The sequence below is a fragment of the Pelodiscus sinensis genome, chromosome 5 (genome assembly GCF_052426305.1).
Source record: "Pelodiscus sinensis isolate ZL-2025 chromosome 5, ASM5242630v1, whole genome shotgun sequence".
NCBI classification, from domain to species: Eukaryota; Metazoa; Chordata; order Testudines; family Trionychidae; genus Pelodiscus; species Pelodiscus sinensis.
Window position 1 is genome coordinate 118205840 of NC_143056.1, and position 17360 is coordinate 118223199.

The 17360-nt window shown below is 45.5% G+C and overlaps 1 protein-coding gene across 9 annotated transcripts in view; it reads right to left on the bottom strand.

Moving 5' to 3' along the window:
* BRSK2 (BR serine/threonine kinase 2) overlaps positions 1-17360 on the bottom strand; it is a 502809-nt gene that overhangs the window by 49068 nt on the left and 436381 nt on the right. For 6 of the 9 annotated variants that reach the window (XM_089778681.1, XM_075928205.2, XM_089778683.1 and 3 more), the window contains 2 exons: positions 10840-10990; positions 5436-5501 (listed from right to left, as the gene is read on the bottom strand). In XM_089778681.1, the coding sequence (XP_089634807.1) occupies positions 5436-5501; positions 10840-10990 (217 nt within the window). The remainder of the gene's footprint in view (positions 1-5435; positions 5502-10839; positions 10991-17360) is intronic. The other 3 variants (XM_089778682.1, XM_089778680.1, XM_075928206.2) reach the window with 1 other exon arrangement.

A 17360-nucleotide genomic window follows, 5' to 3' on the forward strand; every position in this document is an offset into this window, starting at 1 on the left:
TATTCTGCATCTTGACAGCCCTCCCGTTATTTCAAAATATCTTTCGAAATAATGGGTGTGCTATTCCGATGTCCCTGTAAACCTCGTTCCACGAGGGTTAAGGGACTTGTTGGAATAGCGCTTTATTTCAAAATTTGGTGCTGTGTAGACAGTGTCAAATTACAAAATAAGCTCTTTCGAAATACACTCCAATTAAGCTATGCAATTTGCGTAACTCAAATTGCGTAGCTTATTTTGAGCTAAGGGTGCAGTGTAGACGCACCGTAAGAGATATTATATTCATGTTACAGATCTAGCATATGATATACATGATCATAGCTACATCATTAGAAGGTGCATTGTTATAACTAAGGCATCATTCTAAGCATCTACGGCTGGACAATCTATTACAATTATTATCCATTTATTAAAACATCAATCATTTATTATCTGTTTAATAACTATTAATAAATGAAACTTCATATAAAATGTGACTATATGCCTACTTGTATCAGAAAAGAAAGCACTTTGAAGGTGATTATTTCCTCATGGAAAAAGAATTTGTGATCAGAGGAGGGAAAATACCCAGGAATTATTTTAGACCATGTGTGGGTTTTAGCTTCATATTAGGGGATCAAAAGGACGTTGTTATTCAAATATCAATAATCAATCAGGTGTGCCATTCAGACATGAGAAGTGCAATAGGTGGGGAAGGCATTTTCATTCTCAAGGCATCTTAGTAGCTGCATAGTGTCAAAGATTAGTTTTGTGTTCCCTGAGATATTAAAAACAAACACAAGAAGTGCATAGAATCTCTCTCTCGCACACACACTAAAATGCTTCTTCCCACATCTCTTTCATTATCATAAAGTTTCATTTGATCAAAAACATACATTGATATTTGTTAACTGTGCAAGTTAAAAGATCTCTGCATAAGATATAACAAGTCCCACAACAGGTATAATCCAAAACTGAAGCTTACCCCAATTCATCAGCACTCGCCATCCTTGGAAGTGGGAAATAAAGAGGAAAGAGAGAGGGAGGGAGAGAGAGAGAGAGGGAGAGAGAGAAAGAGAGAGAGAGGTGGGTAGGGGGATGGGCGACGACATGGAGGCAGGTGGAGAGAAGAGTACGAAAAGCAAAGTGAAATACTGTTCAGAGAACTGAATGGTTAGAATTATTGGCACAGGTGCCTCCCGCTCAGGAGACCAGGAATGCTAGGGGACAGTTTCATTTACTACACAATGGTTTCCATACTGCACATAAACAATGCAGAAATGTCAGACTTTTGCATTTGGGAACTGGGGAAGAGAAGATGCTACGGTGTCCAGAGAAACCAACACTCAACTGAATTAGCTGGCAGAGCTGGTGAGTTGCGCTCCTTGTTTTGTTTCCACAGCATCTCCTAGGCTACGTCTAAACTGCATTGTTTTTCTGGGATACTGGAGGTAACCCAGAAAAGCAAAGCTACATCCAAGGAACGCATCCGCTTTTTTGGAAAAATTTTCAAAAAAGCGGACACGCTCTTTCGCCATCCCTGTAAACCTCGTTCTACGAGGAATACGGGATGGCTTGAAAGAGTGCCTTCTTCCTCAATTTAGCACTGTGTAGACGCACCAAATTTTGGAAAAGCCTCTTAGGAAAGTAAAGCATACCTCAGTCTAGACGTAGCCTAAGAACAGTTAGATCAGAGTGTTAAAAAGGAGGCTGATCTCATTACACCCATTCTGCTCAGTACAGTGTCTCTCTGGACCTCAAATTGGCCTGGTGAGAAGAATAATTCCCTATGCAATGAACTGTGAAAAGCATTGGTCCTTATAGTATGTATTCTGAGCCAGTCCATGAACCCAGTGGGTGAGACTAAGCTGAAACCATGCTTTGATAATAGTTTAATAGTCAGAGGGAGGCAGGACTTACATGCCAGGACTTATCCCTGGGGTTGCAAACCTGTGCTCCAAAATCTAATTTTTTAATTTAAAATAAATTAAGTCTACAGGCCTTAGAAGTTGCAGAGATATCCTTCCCATGTGAATAGAGGTGTGAACTGTTCATTAATCCCCATGGTATGTTGACTTTTAAGCTTGTTGGTAGCAATTCAAACTTTCAATGTTCTTAATTTTTCAAAGCAGACAAGCTCTCTGGTTGGGTTGTGAGCTAGACTGGGAGACTATCAATACTTATTATTTTTCCAATTGGATCTTTGGTTAATGTGAAAAGCTCTGGTTTTCTATTAAACCAAGCTCTTTCCAAGTAGTATAGAAATCTCTCTCTGTCTCTGTCTCTCTTTCTCTCCAGTTCCTGTAACAGGCTCCAGCTGCCAGAGTTACCCATGGTGGGTTAGTTCTTCACAAGATGATCACCACCATAAATGCCAAATTCAGCATTTGCCAGGTAGATTTCACAGTTTACTTATAAACACAGCCAGATGTGCTTCTTGTTATGGGAATGTTTCGAAGGCTGTGCCAGGCAACATGGGGGTGATCTTAAGAAAATGTAAGAGTCAAATAAAATAAAAAAGAAGACACTGCATTGTACGTTGACATAGAGGTGGAAAGAAGCATTATAGTGAGTGCTTTTTTATGTATGAGTGACACACCATTTACACTTTGGTTTGTAGTTAGAATTTGGACAAGATCCTAATTCATATGCATAGGACCAAATTCTGTTCTATCGGTGAAAATCCATCTAAGCTGATGTAACTGACAACAGGATTTGGCTTCTAATGTGTGTGTATATGTGTGTGTCTCTGTGTGTGTATTACATCCATACTCACAGGAAGTGTACTGAAATACATACATAATGTGTGCATAAAGATTTATCCAACTTTTCTTTCATTTTGAGTTGTTTTCCCCAAAGGGAAAGGCACTGAGGATTTTAACAAAGAGAACAGAAAGCAAATTGAGACTTGGGGAAAGGGAAAGATGGAAAACGAGGTTAAAAATTAACAAACCCAGGACACAGTAGACCCAGCAGTGCAGACATGTGCATTCCCTACAATATTGAAGCAAGTGAACTACGGAGCTGCAGCAAACCGGATACAGAAGAAGAAAAGCATTGAAAGGAGCAAGAGGGAGCTAAAAGAGAGAAAAGAGAGAGAGAGGAGAAGAGAGGGACAGTGGCCTCAGCTACTAAGACAACCATGTGCATCTAGAGGGGGAGGATCCTTAAAGATGCAGTATTCCTTTTAAAAAGATCAGTTAAAAAACTGGATAATGAAAGGCTGGCCAAAGGTTTAGTGACCACCATTAGTTAGCCCCAGAGGGGTCATTTTGCTGGGGGGGTCTCTTTGCTGCCCTTCCTTTCTCTCCCTGTTCTGTTAGCAGATCTGAAGACTATATCTTGTAGCAACCCATCCCACCCCCCATTCCAACCATGGAGGCCTTTTCATCCTAACACCCAGAAAGATGAAAATGTGGAGGGAGGTGGCAGGGAATGCGCCAATCCATCTCTTTCCTCATCGCTCTCCTTTCCGTAAATGGGCTCCGAGGAGGTTCTCCTGCATAAAGCCCAGCCCAGCATCTCTGAATACATCTCCTCTGTGAGGTAGCTGGAAGTGCAGTTGTGTCTTTAAGGGATTCTCCCAGCACTTCCTGAAGCGTCATAGTCTCCATCCTTTGCACAGCTGCAGAAGTGCAAAGGGACATGGAGCTGCGAAGAATTGGCAGAGAGCTCTCATGTCACAGATGAGATGAAAAGGCCTCTTTGTACCGATGGCCCAGTCCTAAATGCTGCAGAAAGGCTGTTTTTTTGTTTTGGTTTTTTTTAGCAGCCTTGGAATAATTTTGATAGGGCTCACCAGAAAAGCCCAGGCATTCAGGAATTCATCAGATCTTACTTTCTGCTGCAGCGAGGGATGAGCGTGGGGGGATATGAAACGCATGGATCTGTGAGAATGCTGCTGCAAGTTTTAGGAGCCGGGTTCGTGTGATCCACTGGCAATTCATTACCTCTGCCTGGATGTGAGCTTTCATGAGAACTTGACAGGTTGGGTGCACGGCTCATTTCTTGCTGGGACTCAGACACATAAGTGTCTGGGGTGCTGTCTCAGAATCTGTCTGTGGCAAACTCAGTGTTCTATTTGCTTCCTTTCTGTGGTTGTTTCTTAACAGGGTTCCATGGATTGATTGTCTCAGCCTGTGAAAGGCTGATATGGAGACTGTAACCCTCACACATGGGAAGTCTTCTCTAAAGGCTTGTATTTAAATGGCATGGATATATTAAACTGGAAAGGTTTCTATATAAAGGGAAGGATGGTCCTCCATATTTCTTCTGGACCCTTGAGAAACCCTCAACTTTCCTCCCACTTGAGTGCCATGGAGTAGCCTTCATCCTTCTGGCTGTGGATTTTGTTGCTGGCCCCTTTACTGGATGGATGTGTGGGTTAATGTCACTGTATAAATGCCCAGCATTATTGTTATTACAGACTGCTAATTGACAGTCTGAAATTGACACTGAAAACTTTGCAACTTATTTTCCCCATGAGACTTGCACATGGCCCAGTGGGCAGGAAATCCCATAAAGACATAATCACACTGGCTTGGGATTTAAGAGATAAGAACTAGGGATAAGGTTGAGTGTTTTTAAGCACTATCTTTATTGTGTAGCACATTAGGGCTCCAATATGGTGGGGAATTACTCATTGTGTAATTGGAGCACACTCTGGTGCTCAGAGTTTCACACTCTCCCTCCAACTAAAGTCTAAAATATTTTTTTTAATGAACCCAAGAGGGTCTATTTAAATTCCCAATCTTGGCTGCTTCTCTGCTCCTGCCCCACTTGCTTCTCTCCCTTCGGCAGGTGGGAACTGCCCTCCCACTTACTCTTTCCCATCTACCTGAAACTGTTTCCTGAGCCAAAGAGTTTGCAATGCCCTCCTTGAATCTCACCCATGAATATTTCTTTTCTTTTCTTCTCTGGCTGGTGACTCTACAACAGCCTTAAAGAGCCTGCCCCTTGGCTGAAGGCATTTTACTGCCGATTCGTCTGACAGATGGTGCCCCTAAAACTTCCCACCATTGCCAGCAGTGCCTCAGCTTCTCTGGAGTTAGCAATGATGGGAGTGTAGTGTAGACAGCGCTCCAAGTGGCGGCTGGACTTGTAAGGACAGTGTTTTCCTAAAGCAGGTAACATGGTGGTTTAAAATACCAATTCCCCTTCTACACTGATACTCCTTTCATTGGGAACACCCTGTGGTAGCAATAATGTGAAATTTTAGGGGGAAATCCTAGTACAGACACAGCCTGTGCATGAAAGTATTTGAGGACAGATTCATAGGAAGGGTTGTATATAAAAATACATAGCATGCTACTGTAGAAGACACAGAACCTCCCTCCCCCCACTCCCTAGCTCTCTCTAGGGCATGAGCAGCTGCATCCCCATATGGAGAAGATAAGTGCTGCATCTTTAAGGTCTCAGCAGTGAGGTAGAGGAGAGGAACAGATTGTCAGTGTTTATACCTTTCTTCTTTGTTGAATTTGGGATTGGCTTCAGAGATATCCAGGCTTTTACTGAACATTGTTTTACTATGGCAGGAACAAAGTGAGAAAACAGAGTTACTAATATGGACATTCACAAAAGAGATTCACTTGAAAGAGTCCCTGACACTAAGCCCTCCTGACCCAATGCTCCTTTATTAAAGCACATCTCCAAAACACCTTTCAGGCTCCTTTATAAATGGTCCCTCCGTCTCTAAAGGAGGCTGATCATTTCTTGAAGGTAATGAGCATCCTCAACCCCTCTGGTTTCACTGAGGTTAGTGCGAACGGAGGCCTTCAGCACACGTCAGTGTCAGACCACGATAGAAGAAGTATTCTCTCAGGGTACGTCTACACAGCAGAGTTATATTGGAATAACATCCGTTATTCCGAAATAATGGTATGCGCTGTCTACACAAGAAGCCCGTTATTTCAAAATAATGGGCTTCTTACTCCGACTTCCTGTAAACCTCGTTGTATGAGGATTAACGAAGTCCGCAGAATAGCAAATTATTTCAAAATAACTGCTGTGTAGAGAGCGCCAAATTTCGAAATATGTTATTTCAAAATAAGCGACGCAATTTGCATAGTTCAAATTGGGTAGTTTATTTCAAGGTACGCGCTACTGTGTAGACGTACCCTCACAGTTGACACCCTGTCAGTCATTGTCTGTGCCCTTCCCTACAACACACAAAACCTTTCTCCCCATTACTACACTGAAAACCCCACCCGGAGTTGCTCACACTTCTCACTGGAAATGGACCTTGCTAGAATGTAAAAATAGCAAAGCCCTCCTTGCTTCTGTTGGGAATCTGTAAGCCTTTCCAGGAAGCTATTAACACTAAGCACACTCTGGGCACACAGATTCAAAGCAGTCAGCAGATCTTCTTAAAGATAAAGGCTGCTTTTATTTTTCTACTCTTCATGGTTCCTTCCTGCCCATCCTTTGCCACTCCCCATCCTCAAAAAGGACCATTCTGCTTCCCAAACTGGGGTGAGAATCCCAGCAGTGGAGAAACAGGACTCTAAAAGCCTCACGGAAGAAGGTCTTTATTGTGCATGAGCTCTGTGTGATGTGGACAGCTGTTCTACACCATACAGCCTCTTCACCCCTCCCAATGTTCCACTGGTGCTCAGCAACCCACAAGGAAAAGAATGGAAGGAAAAGGAATAACTGATGGAATCCATGTTAGGATATTTGATCAAATGTTCCAAATCCTGACCCTTGCCACTGTAAAATTTTGCCACCCCAGCAGAGGTTCCAGCTGCTGAAGGCGCAACAGGCTCCACCTAGAGCAGGGGCTGTCCATTTCACAAGATATCTAGTGTCATGGGTTCTCGGATGTTTCTCCTGACAGGAGTGAGGTTTTGGCTTCTAGGAAGAGCCAAGCAATCTGAAATGGTGAGAACGACAAGTCCTGGCTGTAGTGAAGCTTAGGACCACTCTCTCCTGCTGTACATTTGGCCTGACTACTGGCTAGGTAAAACCAAACCCAATCATCAGAGATAGATGCCTTGGGGGTGTTGTGGGTTTTTGTTTGACACACACAGTTGGAGAAACAACAAGAGCGCACTTAGAAAGGGCACTCGAATTGATTCAAGCACAGCTGGATGGGCAGCAGCTTGTAACCTAGAAATCAATTGTGTGGGACTTCACTAGTTCTACTGTTCTTCTCCAGGACTAAGTCACCAAAGGACAATGCTTCCCACATGACAGGCCTTTTGCCAACCTGTTGCATGCGAGTCCCCTCGTTCAATATTAAGTGGCTACTCTAACGGGATATCAAACCCATGTCAAGATTAGAGGCTCTTCGGGCCCAGGCTGGGTGCAAGTATGTTGTTTATCCCTGACACATCCCACAGGTGGCTTGCCCATGCATCCCCTTCCTGCAAATAAACAGATGTTCACTCCAGTGGGACAAAAACACAAGTCCCAAGGGAGTGCTTTGCCCACTGAGCTAGAGACATGTTTCTGGTAGCTTGTGAAGGAAGCCTTGGGTGTTTATTTCCTGGTGCTTACACAGTCCTTCATCTCTAACTAGGATGGTCTCTTCACTTTCTCAGTGCAGTACAATCCTCCTAGAACAGAGCAGTGGGTATCCATCTGCCCACACTGAGAGTATCAGGGCAGTCCCACCCCAGGGCTAACATAAAATGCTGCAAAATCCACTCTCTGTGGGTCACTTGCAGCCGAATACTATCCAGCTAGCCTTAAACAACCTGATTCTTGGCTGCAGGCACCTGGCATTTTGTTACTGACTGTTCTGACAGATGGTGCCCCTGCCAGTAGTGCACTGTCCCCAAACACTCTCCAGGCAACAGCATTTGTTAATGAAGTCAGCTCATGTTATAAACGATCACGCTGCCAGCAGTTCACACTGTGCCCTCGTCATCCCCAGATGTGGAGAGTGTTTGAGTAATGAAAGCTAGAGCCTGAAACAGAACAGCGCCTTCCCCTTCCAGAATATGCACCACTGAATTGGACATCATCCCTCATAATGTCAGTGTGGACCCCTCCGCTGTCCTTGATCAGACCTGTATGTCTTGCTTCAGCTGAAATTGTCTGCTGCACACATATTCCCCATGTATCCCTTTTGGTAGCCCTGATGATTCTGGCTTGAGTCCTGTCTTCTTTAACCTGAAGTCATCCTTCATGGACATGGCGTCTATGCATTTCTCTCCAGTGTCTCTGAGATACTCTTAGACATTAGGGATGTGAAATATTGGTTAACTGAATAGCCGCGTAACCTCAGGAATTCTTATCGGTTACTCAACTATTCTATAGTCCCTGGGAGCGGGGCTGGCAACCAGTGTGCTCCAGCCCCACTCCCACAGAGACCCCTGCCATTCCGTGCTGCTGCCTCTGTGGGGTGCAAGACAGGAGCTGGTCCATGAGGGAAGCCAGTTTGAAAACCAGCTCCCCTCACAGATCAGCTGCCTGTCGCCCGCGCTGCTGCCTCCGATACAGTTCCGAACTTATAAGCTTTTGCTTATCGGTTACTTGACTACACTATTACATCCCTATTCGACATTCCCCTTGCGCCCCTTTCCACTGATCACTTCACATTGCAACATTTTTCAGTTGTGGGGGGAGAATGGGACATTGGAAGCAAAACAGACTAGGCAGGATAACATGAGCCCTTTCTTTAACTTTCTGACAACTTGGTATGGACTCACACGCAAAGGGGAGAGGTGACAGGGAGCGTGCCAACTATCAGAGCATATCAAGATCAGGCCAGGAAGGTTTAGGCTGGTCGAACGACTTGCTCCTAACTCAGTTTGTCTGTCTCATCATTATTCCCATTTACTTGTTGTTGTTCCACCTAAGTAAATGCTCCCTGCAAGCAACCGCAAAACAGTACAGAACAGCAACTTTCTAAGGCAACAAACTGTCCGTAGCTGGGGTGCTGAAGTCCACATGCTACGCCAGTGGCTGTCTTTTCTATGAGACATTCATGGGCAAACATGGCCTCCAGGCACCAGGACTGGATATTAAAGGTAAGATGGGGAAAATATGAATGTTTGATTCTAGTGACTACTGTTTGGTAACAGTTTGTTACCAAGGTGCTCAGCCTTATTCTTCATGCTACTTTTGACATCAGTGACCTATGTGAAATCCACTTTTCTCCAAAACAGCTCCTTGATCACTGGAGAGATCCTTTCATTTCACTGTCTTGGAGCGGGGGTGTCCTATCTCAGCTGCAATGAAGAACCTTCCAGACTCTAAAGGTACGTCTAGACTACATGGCTCTGTCGACGGAGCCATGTAAACTAGTTTACCTGGCATAATCAATGAAGCGGGGATTTAAATAATCCCCGCGTCATTAAAATAAAAATGGCCACTGTGCTGTGCCGACGATCAGCTGATCCGGCACAGCGTGGCAGCCTAGACACGGTGCAGTTGACAAGGGAAGCCTTTGTCGACCGCTCCGGTAAACCTTATTTCACAAGGCATACTGGAGCGGTCGACAAAGGCTTCCCTTGTCGACCGCGCCGTGTCTAGGCTGCCACGCTGTGCCGGATCAGCTGATCATTGGCCCAGCGTGGCGGCTATTTTTATTTTAATGAAGTGGGGATTATTTAAATCCCCGCTTCATTGACTATGCTGGGTAAACTAGTTTACATGGCTCCGTCGACAGAGCCATGTAGTCTAGATGTACCCCAAAGGTGCTACACTGCACCCTACACTCGAAATAAGATATGCAATTTGTGCTGCGCAAATTGTGTATCTTATTTTGATTGTATTTCGAAGTAGGTTATTTTGAAATTTGGCGCATCTACACAGCATCAAATTTCGAAATAACACACTAATTTGAGATATCCCTTAACCCTCGTGGAACAAGGGTTACTGGGATGCCGAAACAGCACACCCATTATTTTGGGATGGCTGCTTGTGTACATGCAGGGTAGCTATTTCGGGATATCTCTGGTATCCCAAAATAGCTGTGCAGTGTAGACGGACCCTCTATCTTAAGGATACCCAGCCATGAACCCCAGGAATAAATCCTAGCAGCTCTCGGGGAACAGCTCTCTTCACTGGAGGCCTAGAACTGCCGCAGCCATCCACCAAGAATCAGGCAATTCTAAGGACCTCTGAACTTCTTTATTCATGCTCTTCACCCAGCTGTCAGCCAGCAAAAAGGAGTTTCTGGGCACAGGAGACTCTTCCTGAGCAGATCTGAACAGCTGAGGGGAAAGACCATGTCACGAAAGCAAAATATAAGCTAAAACATTGACAGAATGTAAGTGTAATGTTCTTTGCTACAGACTGATACAGCTCTGTGCAATTCCAAACACACGTGCATTCTCTTAGCCATTCTCGGTGTGGGCCACCTGTAATGAGTGTGGAAGCTGTCTCTGTGGTGCGTCACAACCAGAAGGCCAACTCGCATAGCAGTTCCCCTGGCATCTTGGGGACACCATTCCCCCCGCTCCTCTCCAGCATATCACAACAGTAGCAGTTTCCTTGTGCATGAGAGAACTGGAATGATACGTACCCACCATGCTTAAGAAATCCAGTGAGCTGTGAGCATCAGGGGCATACGGAGTTTGAGAGCAGCTGTGGGAGGCAGCCAAGAGAGTCAGGCAGGGCTGCTGCAAGCAGATTCATACTGTTCTCATGACACCAGTGTCCAAGCTAACAGTAGGATCACGAGTAAAAGGGTTCAGTGGACAGGATCCTCAAGCCCTGGATAGAACTGATGCTATGACTGATGCCAGTACTAGCATCAGGGGTCAAGTAACCATGAGTGCTGCTGAATGTTTCTAGTGATGCTGGTGTGGATAGAAAATCTCTTCGAACTCCTCCTGTGTAGAGGGTGTAGAGGGGAAGTAAGGCAGGCAAGGAGCACCACGTGGGTCTTTCTTGACAATGGGAGCTACCTACCTCTGTCCATGCTGTGCCATTTCAATAGCTCTGCGAGCTGGGACCGGGGAACCGCCATCTGTCACGCTGAGCACTTCCATCGACTTCCTCTCTGGTCGCCGCTTCCCATGCCGGTTCAGCATGGGGGAGTCTACTCGCTTCCTGGGAGGATCTTTGTGCAGAGAGAATGAAGTCAACTGAATCTGGCTGTGACGCACCCCCCCATGCTTCAGGCTGGCACAGCTCAGCAGCCCCCCGCCCCTCAGCAAGCCCCCTCGCGCACCTCCCCCCACAGAGATAGGCCTGATTGTCCCCTGACAGAGGGGAAGAAACATCTGCAATCTCTTCATTCCAAGCCCCATGTTTCACCTCCTCACAGTGGCCAAGCATTCAAAAATCAGCCAACGCTGATCCACTGAGCATGGGAGGGGAGTGGAGTGAGTGGTGAGGGGGGAGGAGAGGGGGAGAAAATGATGTATGAAGAAGGCCTGAAAGTTTTGGGGTATCTTTTCCATCCACTTCCTTTTTACATTAAAAACTAAGGTCTTGCCTACCCTGGGTGACTCTATGGGGACTGGAGAGCTAGTGGAATGTATCTACTTATGGGCGCTTATGTGGTAGCATGACTGAACACTTCCCAGTCTGTAATGTGTCCATCCTCCCAACACTCTGGTGAGGCAGGCCAGTGCTACTATCCCTGTTTCATAGATGGGGAGCTGGGCCACAGGAAACCAAATTTCTAAAGGCATTTAGCCACAGGTACGTGCAGAGCAGCGCTGAGAGATTTTCAAAAGCACCAAAGTGCCTACTTCCCTTCAAAATCTGGATCTTTAGTTGCCTAAGTACCTTAAAAATCCAGCCCTGAAATGACCTGCACCAGGGTCACACCAGAAGTTTGTGGTGGCACAGGGGATTGAATCTGAGTCTCCTGAGTCCCCACCTAATGCCCGAAGCACTGGGTCATCCCGCCGCTGAAGGCAGCCCGCTCAGACAGAAAAGGGAAGCTAAGCAATTGAGAGGAGACAGGATTTTTTTTTATCTATGAAGACCAATCTAATTCCAGTGGCTAAGAAATACCTTAGAGCAGGGGAGGGGAAAATACAGGCAGCACCAGGCCGCTAGATCCAGCCTGTGGGAGCCTCCACCAGGTTCCCTGCCTACGCTGCCCCCACACACTGCTCTGAGCAGCTCTCTAAATGCTGCAAGCCCGGGGGGAAGGGGAGAAAGGCTTCTAGCACTGCCCCTGCCCCCAGCAAAGTCTTGCCCTTTCTGGCCAATAGGAGCTGCCTGTTTGTAGGCCAGAACTGGCGCAGGGGCATGGAAGGCAGTGACTCTGGCTGAGGAACCAGCTGGGCTGCTGGCTGGAAGCTGCACAGGTAAGTGACTCCCGGACAGAGCCTGCCTCCTGCACCCCAGCCCCTGCACTCTCTTCCACACTCCTCCTACAGGTCACTCTCCCCTCCCAGACCTTGCACCTCAATTCCCTACTCCCAGTCACAACCCAAATCCCTGCACTCCCTTATGCACTCCTGCTCTAGGTCACAACCCCCCTCCTTCCACACCCTCCTCCTGTACTCCAATCCCTTATCCCAGGCTCCCTTCTGCACTCATCCTCCATCCCAGACAACGCACCTCCTCCATGAATGTCATGGAAGAATGCGGCCCTTGACCACTTACCACATTCCTGGTGTAGCCCCCCATCATCAAAAATTATTGTCCGCCCCTGCCTTAGAGAGGATATGTTATTCCTCTTCCACTGAGATCGGTGAACTCACAGAAAATGTTCTCTGAGACCCTTCCCCCATAAAAAGTGCCTGTCATTAAACCAGGGGAAGTCAGATTTAACATCTCTGATGATAATAATAATAATTAATACATAGACTATCATCATCATCATAAATATTTATTCATTTTTGTTACCCTATCCTTCATTGCCATCTCCGCCCCCTTGCTTGTTTCACCTCTCTCTTATGTCTTGTCTTGTAGATAAAGGGTTCTCAATTTAGGGTTTGGCAGCTCTTAGAGGGTCATGAAGTTATTACATGGAGGGGGTTGCGAGCCATCAGCCTCTACCCCCACACCCCACGTTGCACCCAGCCGTTATAATGGTGTTAAGTATCTACAAGTATTTTTAATGTAGAAAGGGGAGGTCATACTCAGAGGCTTGCTATGTGAAAGAGGTCACCAGTTCAAAAGTTTGAGAACCACTGCTCTAGACCACAAGCCTTATGAAATAGGAACTATTATTTATTATATGTGCAAACAATGTGGAGCACAATGAAGTCCGACCATTTTTATTGTTTATTATTAACAATAATATTTCTTCTGTTAAAAAAAGAAAACAGAAAACCCAACCAATGGCTCACACAGGCAGCAAAATTCAATAGAACAATAATAGTGAATGACTTCAATTGTACTCGTATGAACTGATCAAATGTGACATTGGAACAAGGTTAACCGAAATAATTTCTTGACAGTTTTAATGAAGTGAACAGCTAAGTGAAGAAGAGAGGCTGTTCTCCGCATAGTCTTGCGTAACATACTACTGTTGGTTCAAAAAGTAACCGAAGCTGGGTCACTAAGCGACAGTGACCGGATAATGATTAGGTTCAATGTTTTCAGCAAAGGGATGATATCAAAGACTTGCCTGGGAACAATAAACTTGAGAAAGGGGGACTTAAAAATAAAATAAAAGACTAAGCCAGTCTGAGAGAGGCAATCTCAAAAGCAAGGAAAGGATAATCCTCCAATGTGGCTTGGGGGTTATTTTGGCAGAGTAACAGAGCCACACAAGGTCTGACTAACCCTCAACAACAAAGGAAACAAGAAGGGAGGAAGAAGCTTGGTCTCATTAAATGGCAAGGTTCAAGGGGGGGATTTGAGCCAAACCAGATTGAAATAGGAGACTTTCAGCAGAGGGAAATCCAGCCCAGGTGACATCCATAATATGGAACACTAAGTATAGCAAGTCAAATGTAATCTGGGCATTAGCAGAGAGCTAAGAGAGACTATGAAGAAGAATTAGCCAAAGACACAAATTATGAGACATATTGCAAATATATTAGAAGCAGAAAGTTTGTGGACGGGACCAGTGTTCCCTCTAAGATTTTCCATCCATGAGCAGAGTGAGTTTTTTCTTGTGCACCAATATTGATGTCACGTGCACTTGTTCGGATGTGTGCCACTGTGGCACCCCGCAGTTACTAACAAAATTATATATACAATTTAAATTATGTAAGGAAAAAAGTACTAAAACAAGGGTTAATTAACAAGGTGCATGACCCTGCACCCACCCACCCTGAAAACCACCCAACTTGTCACCCAGCTTTGCTCCCACCGTTCCTGCATCCATGGACTCCCCAACCCCTACACCCCCATTCTGTGCCCTTTACCACTAACCCTGCATTGTGCCCCCTATCCCCCTAACTTCTCCACAGTGCCCCATTCAGCCCTTACACTTTCCTTCCAACTGAGTCCCCAACCCCCTAATGCATATTTCCTGGCTTCTAAATGCTTAATGCAACTGGAGCAAGTAAAGCTTTCAAAATTTAAATTTAAAAAAAAAAGGGGGGAAACATTGAAAATACATGAAATCTTAGCTTTGTAGACAAAATGTAAATACAATTTTAATATTATCTTAAACTAGCTTTTGGAAAATTGACGATTGGTAAGGTGAGAATCAATATGTTGGTCAAAAGTACATAGACCAAGTAAAATGTGAGCACCTGAAACAAATCTTTACTTTCACCAAAAATAAGATATAGTTAACTTGTGAAGTAGTGAGTGGCAGCTTTTTTTAGACCCAAAAGGAGGTATACAGATCTTGCGCAAAGGGAGTTTTTGCTCAAAACAGACACGTCCACACCGCTTGTTTTTGCGCAAAAACCTCTTGCGCAAAAAGGATCGGAAGAGACTATGCAAATGAAGCACACGAAGCTGCTGATGAGCACTTCATTTGCATTGCCTATTCCACAAAAAGTTCATAGTGTAGACTTAGCCTAAGTGCATTTCCCTTTCAGAAAGCTAAAGGAAAATATTTACATTTAACACTGATTAGCAGGGAGAGAGTTCAGATCCATTTTAGACAAGCATTCAGACAGCATGTAATGATACTTTTATTCCTTTTATATTTCCTGTCTACAAGTCCCAAGCCTTAAAATTAATTGACCTTTCTGCAGCTCACCACCAGACAGCCATACACATGCTGGACTCACTTACACATGCACTGAATGACAATGCTCCTGACCTCTTATCTGACCACTGTGTGGGAAACTGAAGTTCATCACTTGACTGTTTGCAGCGAATCATTGGTTAGGATTTTTCTATACACAATACCTCCCTCTCAGGAGTTTTGGGCAATGCAGAGTGGTCTACGCTTGCAGGAAAGTCCCTCTACAAGGTGTCTGATATGTGAGGGAGCCTGGCTGTGCCCTGCAACTAAACCCTCAAAGGGGGGCAGCTGCCCCACCGCTACACAGCCCGGCCAGCTGGCCGTAGAGTTCCACCCACTGAGGCTGCCCCAGCTCCAGCCGGAGCAAAGTGGGGAAGCTGTCTGCCGCTATGCAGCCTGGCCAGAACCCACCAGACCACTAGGGTTGCCAGATGGTTTAACAAAAAATACCAAACACCCCAACACCCCGCCAAAATAAATAAATAAATAAATAAATAAATAAATAAATAAATAAATAAAGCAGCAGGAAAAAATACTGTCGAGGGAAAAAAAGGGGGGAGACCAAAGTTGTTAAGCAAGGGGAGCCAAAGTTGTTAAGCAAAAGTTGCACCACTCCCTCCAGTTTGGGACCACACACTAACTACCAATGCATCCACCCCACCCCCTGGGCCAGGCCCCCCAGTCTCCCCATCCCAATGCACTCACAACCACCTCATGTCCGGTATTTCCTGTTTTTTTTTTACTGGATGGCGCCCGCAAATACTGGACTGTCTGGGTGAAAACCGGACACCTGGCAATCCTACAGACTACTGCCACCTCCACCCCTCACCTTCCGTTCTAGCAGGAAAGTGATGGTGGTGAGCAGGTCCAGCCCACAACATTTTGGCACTGAGGCAGGGAGCTCAAATGACGTCCCCATGTCCCCTCGATTGGGCCAAAACTTTGAAAGGTCTCAATTCTTCCTTCTTCCTGTTCTATTCCTCTCATGGTACTGCAGAGAGAATACATATGCGCCAGCAGCAGACACAATTTTCTACACAATTTTCTGTGTCCTAGTGGCACCCCCCCACAGTCTGGCACCTGAGTCGGCTGCCTCAGTTCCCCTCATGGTAAGGCCAGCCCTGGTGGTGAGGGCTGTTGCACGGCTCTGCAAATGAGGTGGGCGGGCCTAAAATTTCTAGTGTGCGACCGTGCAGGCACGCAGCTTAGAGGGAACCCTGGATGGGACAGTGGGTCAGCTGAACCATCAGGAAGTAACAGGAGCAATGAAAGAAGATAGAGATGTTGTTGAGAAGCTAAATGATTGCTTTGCATTCAACTACACCACACAAGATGCTGGGACAATAGCTACCTCAAACCTCTTTTTAAAACATATTAAAGAGGCAAAAATGTCAAAAAAGGAGGAGCTGGAACAAATTCCTAACAGCAAAAAGTCCTAAGACTTCTGTGGAAAGACAAAGATAAAGTGGGGGAGCTGCTAACTAAAATATTGAATCTCTCCTTAAAAGCAGTTACTATGTCAGAGGGCTGGAAGGCAGCATATGTTGCACCTCAAAAAAAAGGGGGGTTAAGGGCGATCCTGGGAATTACAGGTCAGTGAATCTTACTTCAGTTTGGTGTTTTTCTTCACTGGTATAGATATATTTGGACCAAGGAATTACGAAGCATATTAACCAAGGAATATTGCGACAGGATGCCATTCAGGTTGTCACCAAAAGCTTAGGTGATGCGTAGGAATACCATGGATGGACACATACTGAACGTTCAGCCATACTGTCTTACAGATCGAAGTAGAGATCGATCTGTGGTGTGCTCAATCTGCAAGGAAGGTACTTCCTTTTGGGATCTGTCTTTCTGGTGCTGATGACAAAGGAACTAGCTTGCAGTCATAATTAAATACAGTTATCCTGCCCCAGGCTGAAGAAAGCTGCAAGCAAGTTGGAGGCAAGCCGGAATGTGTCATGGTTATGCAGACTTGAGGCAAGGCTGCTGGAGATTTGGAGGAAGCTGTGTGGAACCACACACGTTTTACTGTACAAAGAACTCCACAGTAGGAGGGCTAGCCCTGCAGACTCCTCACAGCTTCCCTACCTTCCACCACATTTTCCACTTAAAAGCTCCGTTTTGCACTGAAGTTTCCTGGGATGCAAGAGAAGACACGTCAGCTTGTCTCTCAGCTTCCAACCTCCCAGTTCCAATGCACCCTCCAAAGTCAGGGGAGAAACCCTCCCTGCAGAAGCTAAACCTGGGTTAACAAATCACCAACCAACAAGATTACACAGCCACGTGGAGAGAAAAAGGAGGAAGTTTCCCTGTGTGTGCACTTCTGCTCCTGGTAAAGCTTTGCAGGGAGAAAAGTAACAGAACTTTG